Genomic DNA, 10740 nt, shown 5'->3' with positions numbered 1-10740 from the left:
GCAGTTGGTGACATGACTGTCAGTACATGCAGTGGTGTTCTGCATACACTATTTTGACAATTTCTAAGCATTTAAATGTTGAACAACAAAAGCTTTCAAAATCGTAATACAACTGCTACCAAGAGATCTAGTCAGCATTATGGGGGAACTACATAGTCAGAGAGCCATTTGAGAGCATTGCTGCGATGTGCTCTACCTTGGGCTATGTTAGAAGACCATTTGGAACATTCAACTAGTATAAAATGCAGCACCCCACCATCTTGGTAGTATGTATTAGCATAAAAAATCACACCTGTGCTTCATGAACTGCACTGATTTCCTTTTGTGGTGAATTGGTGTAGATTTTGTGTTGTTCCAGAAAGTGTTCTGATGGTGAGAAGTGTGTTGCAGAAATGTTTGTATTTAAAAATGCTAGTAGTGAAAACTGACTTTTTTAGATTTTGAGTTTCTTCACTTGGAACAGGAAAAACAGTAGTTTAAATTCTGCAGATAGCACCTCAACCTTCATTTTTTGCTTCTTCAAAATTTCGTATTTCTTGAGTCAGAAAATGTTAGTTTCTGTGTCACCCAGCTTAATTACCTTGGTTGCTGTAATTGTGATACTGTATTCTCAAATGGAAAACTGCAAAAACTTTTTATTAGCAAGATTTCAACTCAGGATTTGCACAGATATCTTTTGACATTAACCAACAAGCTTATAGCAAACAACAAATGTACAAACATAACTAAGAAGTTTGTATATATTGCAGCTATCTTTTCTGTTATTGCATTTCTAAGAGTGGAGTACCTTTTTAAATTAAGGTTTCCACTCCACCTTTACTTTCCACAGATTACACAGTGAGGAGGATTTTTCATTATGTGAACTCAGATTGTAGTGCTTAGCAAAATGGGTACTTTTCTTCTAACATATATGTATGTTATTGGGAAACTACATGTAGCAAGGTTATTTAATTAAATGACTATTTAAAAAGTGAAGCACCTTTAAAAATTTAAGGGAATTGCTTTATCTTTTTCTTCTGTTCAGCTTAATCTTGCTCCAGAAGGGCAGTTTCTGTTCTCAGGGGACTGTTTCAGAACATGCTAGGTGTAATAAATGTGTGAAACATTTGCTTGCTTACCTTTATTTGTTGGCACCAATCATGACAGGGTCAATATCTACTGACTCCAGCAGCTTCTGTTGCATCTTCTCTCCTTTCTGAAAATCAAATGTAAATACAATAATATCAGCTAAAAATAACAGACTAATTTAATTAATACAGTACACAGATGGAGGTGAGTAGGATGAAGGCCAGGCAAGAATACTTGAACTCCTGCAAAATGACAGGATTATTCTGTCTTTTATTGGACATCTGTCAGTATTTGTTGTCTTTGAACATCAGTGGCTTTCTGAAGACACAGGCATTTCTTGTTTTTAAAACAGTTCTTTCTGCAGTGGCCTCTTTGATTGCTGAGATTGATCTGATACTTGGCTTCTCTTTGCTGCTCCTGGTGTTTTAGTGTTTAGTGGTTCTTACATCTGCTAGAACTGGAGCTCTGTCAGTAGTGTTCTAGATCAGAGGTTCTCAACCTTTTCTTTCTGAGACTCTGCCAACATGCAATAAAAACTCCATGGCCCACCTGTGCCACAATAACTGATTTTCTGCATATAAAAGCCAGGACCAGCATTAGAGGGTAGTAAGTAGAGCAGTTGCCTGGGGCCCCACTTCACAGGGGCCTCCATGAAGCTACATTGGTCAGGCTTCAGCTTCAGCCCTGGGTGGCAGGGCTCAGGGATTGGGCTTCAGCTTTCTGCCCTGGGCCCTAGTGAGTCTAATGCTGGCCCTGCTTGGAGACCCCCTGAAACCTGCTTGAGGCCCTCTACAAGGCTCCGGACCCCTGGTTGAGAACCACTGCCATGACTTAGCTTTACTTCATAGTCCTGTAATGGTCAACTGACTCACCTGGGAGTTGGTTTTGAACATTTGTATTTCCCAGATGATATTCTTGCATCGATCAGTGTAGTCTTCAAATATTTGAATGATTTTATTAAACTGTCTTGTAGTTTTTTCATGCTCCCACAGAAAAGTATTATAGATCTCAGATGCCTCAAGGCCTTCCACTTACAGCCGTTTTAGAGGGGTTCACCCTATCTAGTTTCTCTTTAACACCATTAGCTTCCAAGAAAACTGGGGCAGTCTATGCTAGGAAGTTATACTGTTTTAACTAATATACTGGCGTAGTCTAAAGTGGTATAAAACTCCCTGTGAAGGCAGTTTTATTGGTATAAAGATGCTTTAAAGTTATAGCTTTTCCCATGTGGGAAGGGGAATAATTTCACTGGTATAAGGCACCTCTATACAAATATAACTACATCTACAATAGGGCTTGTAGATCTATGACTCTATTGGTTAAAATTGATACAACTTACAACCGCTACTTGTGCTTTCTTCAATTCAGTCAGGGTCCCTTACAGATTGAGTGATGTATGCTTCATTTACTCCATTTTTTGACAAGGTTTAATTTACATCTGACCCCATGTAATAAGGCTGTGCTGATAAGAGACTGAAACTTTATTACCTGACATGGATCAAAGTTATGAGAGGTTAAAACCCCTGTCACATGGCCAGGTCAGCACCCACTTACTCCAGTGGTTACTGTTACAATGGGGGAAGATCCTATCAAGGGTTTAATACAGAAAGACTAACCACTCAATTCTTGTAGTGCATCCTGCCATGTTACTCAAGTTTACTGATTTGAGGATATGTAGAAATTATGCTAAAGAGTGCCTAAACATTTAAAAATAGTTGTTTAATAAGTCTCAATATATGACGCTTCCTTGAAGTGCTTTCACAATACAGTATGATTAAGGCTGGTTAATTCTTACAGAAAAAATGTGAAAGTCATAATTTCAGTTTAAAGAAAGTCATGGCATAATATTTTAGTAACTGCTTATCCATAGGTGTCAATAATAATTATTAAATGTATATAGTTAGCAAAACACCAAATTAATATAAAGGGCCAAATATGGTTACAAAATAGTAGAAAAGTTTTGCTCAGTAGCAAGCTGATTGGTGTGAACAAGACTAGCATATGAACAAAAACACTGAAGTTCATTTTTGTCAATGTTTGTGATAAGCATCCAACCTTAACCACGATGATAAATACTAAATACAGGCAATGCTGCAATCAGTGTGTGTTTTGCTTCTGTGATATTAAGACTTGTTTTATGGAGTGTAGAAGTGGAAGAAATACCAGATTAAAAATGCCTCTGAACAGTCTATCCCCATCTTCAATGAATTGTTAAAATAGCAACAATAAAACAGAACAGTGAAAAATGTATCCTATTGCCACTTTATTTGGCAAACATTATTTTAAATCCCGAACTAAGTTGAACTACAAAAGTAATGAACAGTGGGGTTAAAATTTCCAATTAAAACATAATAATCCTGCACATTGTTCTTAAAAAACCCTGTTGTTGCTACCTTTGAGTGCCAATGTGGATCTGCAGGTCTTTTTAAACACAGTTATTACTCTCTATGGGTGGGGGATGTTGCATATTTAAAAATCATACTTCTGTCTGAATGTTTTAACAGGGAAATGGGGTTGTAAAACTACAAAAATTGGCATAGGAACTTGGGGCATAGGAACTCGGGGCTGGTATAGTACCTGAAATGACTTAACTTATTTAAGAAAAATTAACTAGATCTCAAGTTGACAGTATTCCTTTGGGCTGCCCTTGGCTCTGCTGCATCACATGGTTTCTTGCATTAGAAACTGTTGTAATCTCTAAAAACACATACTGTTGCCTCTGAAACAATCTCTCCAGCAACTGCAGGCAGTGTTTCATTGACATAACTGTCTGGTATATGCTCAGGTGGTGATTGTTCTGCCTGCCCCACCCCCAGGGCCCTTCTCACTGTTTACAAACACACACTGCCTCGGTCACTGCCCAGACATTGCTGATGATGTCATCTAGAAAGCACATGTCTCTCTGCAGCTTCAAAGCTTGCAAATTTCTCCTAACAGGGTGGCATAAAGTGCAGTTTGAAGGGACAGGGGTTTAGCTTGTACCCTACTGATGAAGCAGACATCTGCATATATCTTATTCGTTGTTCCCATGCTACATGGTTTTGGTTAATCAGAGATTATTGCTCTGCACGTTGCAACCTCCATAAGCAGCTTGGTACCCAGAGCATGCTGGGTAACATGGTTTGTAAACCAACTGCAGACATTTGTGTTGGATAAAATAACTGGCGTGGATTTCTCTATTTGCTGGACTGGAGCTAACCTAGGGTTATAAACTACCGCAGAGAAAACCTGTCTTGTCCTTATTCTTAGCAGTACCATATAATATTTACCTTTAAATGTTTAGTGATGATAATTAGCATTTACATATCAAAGACAGCTGATTAGTTTTGATCTGTTTTTTTAATAACTAATGACATATATTTTTGGAATTTATTTTAGATTTTTTCCACCTGTGTTGTAGTTTTCAGCACCAAATAAATTAGTACAGAAGCATGATGCAGATTAGAGGGTCTGGTTTAAAAACTCCTCCCTGCCAAAAAGAACCAAAAACATCAAAACTGATTGTGCAAGCAAACTAGAGGAGGAAAGTGTGTTTATTTGTGGCTTTTAAATTACTTTAAAAATGGCCTAAAAATTATCACACCTTTTGATGAAGATTTTTGTACTGTTTTTTTTTTAAGATAGTTAAAATCTGTATTGTGAAGGCTAAAATTCCTGCCTTCAGAGAAAAGTGCTGTTTTTTGAAAGTTGTATACAATTAATTTATTGAAAATAAAAATAACTATTCTGGGATGACAACATTTTTTGATTTTGCTGGATTTCAAGTAATTGCAACAACTTATAGATGTTTAAGTGTGCACGTGGCAATTTTTTCTATTTTCCACAGCAGACGTCACCCCATTGGATTTTTTTATAGATTTGTTTAGAATTATACCCATAATTTTAACTTCAAAAATCTTGCCTTTCACCAAAATAATCTGCCACATTTGCAAAGCAAACCATTAGACTATGGCCTCAGTTATGCAAAGACATAAACAATTAAGCATGAGAGTAGTTCCATTTGTCAATGGGATCACTCGCATGCTTAAAATGAAACGTACCCATAAATCTCAGCAGGACTGGGGCCTGTGTTATTACTCCTTACAACGGCCTTGCAAGACGATAAACAGAGAAAATGTGTGTGCGCTCCTCAGGGAAAAACTCACATAATTTAAGGAAAGAGAGCTCTTGACAACTTCAGGATCATCAAGTTTCTCTTCAGCTCACCTGCATTCTGCATGAGGCCAGTGTGAATGTTTTTATATTTTGTAAAATGAGAACTATGTGAAATAGTATCATTTTAAGGATAGAGTGCAACTTCTGAATTTGAAATATTTTGTTGTATTGAATTGGATCCATTATGTTACTTACGTGGGTTTATATGTCAACATTTTTTGTGAATAAAAACAATCTCAGTGGAATTATATGAGAGACTTCTGTAACACAGGGATTATTGATAGATCATTATGGTTTGGGGAGCTGTTAACATCAGTTGCCAATGTGTACTTTTAGGGACTCTTAATGCACAGATCAGTTGGGCTGCTCTATAATCCATTCTGTCATGTCCATGGAAATATGTATTTCTAGAAAATGATACTTTGTCCGTAAATAGGGCATGTGCATACAGTAAGAATGCATGAGAGAAATCCTCTAACTTTTCTTAAAATTATTTTTCTCTGTCTTAGTAATACAGGCTTGGAGTATTATAGATAATACCAACTGTCTATGAAAATATACTATAAATTATACCAATTGTGTGTTGAGTATAAAACCAGATCCTGAAAAAAAATCTGAATTATTTTAATTTAAAAATGGATAGTGTGTCTCTTCTTGGATGAGACTTTATATACCAAGTATCAGTTAGTTCATTTTAAGGTTCAGTGATAAACACTGAAAATAGGGCTCTTTAACAGAATTGCTGACAGACCCTGAATTACAGTGATGCTAACAGGTGCTGCTATAATATGTCAGAGTGGATTAGACTACATTCAGCTGTTTAGCAAATCAGGCTCAAGCCAGTGAGGTGCTATGCACCCACAACTCCAGTTGCCTTCAGTGGGAGTCACACATGCTCAGTCCCCTCAAAAGATTAGATTCTACATATCTACAGTCCAGATCCTGGCCTAAATAGTCAAGATGGGCATTGGGCAGATGAATTCTCCCCCCCCCCCCCCCGGCGCGGAGGGGCTGTGAAGCAGCTGTGGAATAATTTGTGGTCCTTTATGTAGGCCCCCGCCCCGACAAGAGGCTGTATGCAGTGATGGATCTTTTGGCCCCATCTATATAGAGGCCAAGCACAGAACTGCTGAGCTCTGTGCAGAGGGTATGGCTCCATTGTGTCCAGCCTCTCTGTCCCGTTTGTGGAATAGAATGCAGAACCACAACTGGGAGTCCTGTTGTCATGAGTCCCTCTTTCCCTACAGAGAAAGAGGATGAATTTTTTCCTCAGTGAGAAAAGCATTGGCAGAAAAATTCCTCCTGTCACCTCATTAAAATAGCTGTTACCAATACATCAGTATACTTACTCCTGAGTGTTGTGTATACTCTTTTGCAGAGTAGCAAACTGGTTACAGGACATTTCAAAAGATAATTTATGATTGCATTAAACTGAGTTGAGTTTGTATATTTCATATTTTCCACCATGTGAATACTAACTGCTTTTTAATGTTTTTTCTCAACTGTTTTAATTTGTGAATTCTATCCACTATTAAACAAGCATGAATAGATGAAAAGTGCAGGTATAAGAGCAATGCAAAGTGAACTGGCTGCAGCTGGCCAGTTGGGAATTTACCTGGCTTCTGTTCCAACCTTCCTCTTCCCTCCATCCCTGAGTGTAGGTGGTGTGGTGAGGAGGAGGTGGAGCTTCCTTATGGCAACTCTCAGCTTGTATTACCTTAAGGACTATAGCCAGCTATTGTAAACTAGAGCATCCCCTAGGCTGCTCTAATTTACATCCTGGGGGGGCAGGTTGAGAATCAGGAGTCATATAACTGCCCTGCTCTGTCTATACTTAGCATATCTTGATGTAGGAGAAAATCTGTCCTTTAATCCCAAAATATGTGCAAGATTAATCAAAAGAGCTTAACCCTTACCCACTGCAATATATTACTGTATGTCTGACTTTTTTTTATTTGGAACTGGTAATGCACATATCTCTCTGAACATCAGAGTAACAAATATGTGAGTGTCTAATGAACTCATTCACTGCTGGTGTAAGCAGGCAACTCCACTGGCTTGAAAAGTGTAGCACCTGCTTACATCAGCAGTGAATTTGATCCTAAGATCATAGAACATTGGCTTGACATTAACTTTGCAAATAGTATACAATGGTGGTTTTTTTTTTAAGCATGTTAGTTAATATATATTCTTAGTATCCACTTTTACAGTTAAATACCTGTTAATTTAAACTTAAAAAAACCTTTCGTTCAAGTCTTCACATTTTGGACTAGATATCTGCTGTGCCTTTTAATAAGTGAATTGTGTTTTGGTTAGGACATGAAAAAATACATTTCCAAATGTATTTTAAATTCTGTAGAGAAGCATACCTATGTCTCTAAACACCTTGACGTTCAGTTTGGAAATAAAATGGCTTGTTAGCCACTATTTCATCAGTATCTACGGGAGTCGTCTAACAGCCAAACAAAAATCTCTTGAGGACTTTTAAGATCTTTTGTTGAAGTATTTGTGGGGATTATATCTATGTATAAATATAAATAGGCTTCATCAGTATACAACATCATGCTGCTAATTACAGAAACTAAGAAATGTATAGCTCTGCTATCTAAAGTCTCAGACTTTAAGTACACAGGTGGTGTTCTTTTGAAGGCAAAGTACTGAGTGCAATTAGTGAGGGCCTTTCTTATTATTTTCATATTGTTATACTTCCTCTAATATATTAAAACCATGAACAATCCTTAGCGAATGTCATGGTTCATCTGATATCTGCATTGTAAATATAGATGGAAAAGAGATGGTGGTAACATATGTAGGAGAAACTTGCATCCTTTTTGACATACCTAAAGATACAGCAGAGCCCTCAGTACGAATTTTTAAAAAACTGAAGTAACTCCTTTATGAGATGGACTTCAGGCAAAACCATGGCCTGAGTGTGAGGATGCATGTGGGAAAGTTAGTCTCTTTCACACCCTACTTAGCTTTCTCTGGAAGCAAGAGAGCAAAATCTTTAGTGTGTTGAGGGAGGAAGCTTAGCTGCTGCAGAATGTCTCTGACAGTCATATTGTTAGGCCTGCTCTGATCTATCCTGTCCTTCAGCTGTTGGGAGATATAGGAGGTGCAGCTGGTATCACCTCATATCGTATGGTAAAGACAGGCTTTCAGCTCATGGTGGTGTATGTATTGTACAATACAAGACAGATTGTCTTCAGAAATTGAAAAACCTGATTTAATTTAAATAGTTCTTGGTAGTAGCCTGACTTGGGGGCAGGGGGAGCAGCGGTCTTGTGCTTGAATCATTACCTTGGTGCACAAGAGTCTTAGCTCATCCAGTCTTTGCAAGGTCAAGCAAGTCACTGGCCTCTGTGCTTTAGTACTTGTCTGTAAAATTGGAATAATTGGGTCTTGTTTACATCTAAAATTTATACAGATTTAATTTACATTAGTTTAGAAACTTACTGAAAGTAGTGCAAGTGCCTTATGTAGACACTTTTCAATTGGTTTGTGTCCACCAGAAGGTTATACCCATGAACTAAATCAGTACCTAAATTAATTTAGCTAACATTGTATACCTTTTGCACGGAGAGAGAACCTTATTTTTTTTCCTTGGGACAATGAACTCATTTGTGCTGATAGAGCACTTGGCCATCTTTACAGCCTAGAAGCTGTAGGCAACACCTTATTTCTCAAATAGCACCTACAGTAAACATAGCTTAGGTGTTTCTATTCTTCTTGTTTTATTTCCTTTTACTGGTGCCTGGTGGTGAAAAAGAACATCCTGTTTCTGAAAGCATCCATGGAAGGGGAGAACAAGGGCTCAGAAATTGTCGATAGTATTTCTTCTGGATTGGCTGCTGTTTTGTACTAAAGGAGAGGGGATGGCTGCTTAATGATAGTGTAGTCAGCCCCTGGGTTTGTGTGGGACTGTGCAACGCCCCGTGCTTCCCCAGCCTCAGACTGGGGGTCAACCCAGGCTGTTGCCTGAGAGAAATACATCATGATCCCTTTGGAAGTGTCCTGGTGTGTGTAAAGCATGGCGTCCCTGCAGGTGACAGCAGTCCCCTTTAGGGCACAGGCTAGCGTATCCCCTTGCCTCATGGGCATCGAGTGTGAGCTGTCACTCCGGGGCTGAAGCACTTGTCCCGTTGCCTGAAGGAGAAAGATTTGGGGGCAGGAGAGCAGCGGGCATAGTGCTCTCTCCTTGCTGGGGCGAGGGGCTGTTAGCTGGACTGTTTCATTTCGCCCTTGAGCGGCTCGGGACTGGCCTGCTCGTGCCTCCCTTGTCCCTGCAGCAGCCTGGGCTAAGGCTGGCCCTTGCCTTTCCTACAGACAGCGCTTCGCCGTTGCTTTCAGTGTGGCTGGACCTGGCCACACTCCTCCCACGCGCTCCGCTCCGCATTTTCCCGGCCTCCGAGTGTCTGCCTTGTTCTTGAGGCTAACACGCTAACTTGTTGAGCTACGCTGGCCTCAGCGCCTCTTGCCATTGGCCGGCGCGGCATAGCCCCATGGGCGTGCGGGCCATGCATTGGCCCGCCCTGGCCGTCCATCAGCGGGCGGCGGACTGCGTTAGGTTGGGTTGAGCGGCGTCCCCTTCCCTGCTCTGTCTGGCGGCGGCTGCGGCGCCGGTGCGGGCGGAGGGGCGCAGGGAGGGCGGCCCGTTCGCTCGCTCGCTAAGATGGCGGCGGCGGCGGCGGCGGCGGCCGTGGCCCGGCTGGAGGGCCGCGAGTTCGAGTACCTGATGAAGAAGCGCTCGGTGACCATCGGCCGCAACTCGTCGCAGGGCTCGGTGGACGTGAGCATGGGCCACTCCAGCTTCATCTCCCGGCGCCACCTGGAGATCTTCACCGCTGCCCCCCCGCCGCCACCGGCCGGGGCGGACGGGCCGCCGCTGCCTCAGGGGGACGCCGCAGCCCCCGGTGGCGGGGCGGGCGGAGGGGACTTCTACCTGCGTTGCCTCGGCAAGAACGGGGTCTTCGTGGACGGCGTGTTCCAGAGGCGGGGGGCGCCCCCGCTGCAGCTGCCCCGAGTGTGAGTACAGGGGAGCGGGCCGGCTGCAGCCCGAGATCTCTGGCCCGGCCTGGCCGCCCCGAGGAGCGAGCCATCCCCGAGCCTCCCCGGGGACCCCCTGCTGGAGGGCGGGTAGTGCTACTCCGCACGCCGGCTGCCCCGTTTCCATTTTGCTGGCACATGGTGCATGACAGGCAGGGAGTCCTCTCGGTGCCGGGTACGCGCATCATGAATCTCATCCGTACGTCCCCCAGAGCACCCATCGACACCCAGCCAGTGTCCGCTGTAGCCATCCCTGTAAATTGGCTTCGCAGTGGGTCTTTGCTTCCTTGTCCAGCACGCGGGGTGCCCTGGCTGGTGCCCCTGAGCTGTATCCATTCCACCAACGTTCATCTTCCTTTGGGTGGGCCTGTAAGATAAAGGTGGCAAGCATAAAATCAGAGGAGCATTGGGGCTGTCTTTTGGCCAGTGATAATCCTCCTTCCTCTGCTTTCGCACGTAACAAATGTGCAA

The 10740-nt window shown here is 41.9% G+C and overlaps 1 protein-coding gene across 1 annotated transcript in view; it reads left to right on the top strand.

The window, feature by feature from the left end:
- Window positions 1–9878: 9878 nt before the first annotated feature.
- FOXK2 (forkhead box K2) overlaps window positions 9879–10740 on the top strand; it is a 74200-nt gene continuing 73338 nt past the window's right edge. The window contains exon 1 of the mRNA XM_032792753.2: window positions 9879–10248. Within this exon, the coding sequence (XP_032648644.1) occupies window positions 9896–10248 (353 nt within the window). The 5' untranslated portion in view covers window positions 9879–9895. The remainder of the gene's footprint in view (window positions 10249–10740) is intronic.

The sequence above is a fragment of the Chelonoidis abingdonii genome, chromosome 13 (genome assembly GCF_003597395.2).
Source record: "Chelonoidis abingdonii isolate Lonesome George chromosome 13, CheloAbing_2.0, whole genome shotgun sequence".
NCBI classification, from domain to species: Eukaryota; Metazoa; Chordata; order Testudines; family Testudinidae; genus Chelonoidis; species Chelonoidis abingdonii.
Note: the sequence above shows the minus strand (reverse complement) of the source record. Positions and strands in the feature narration are given on the sequence as shown.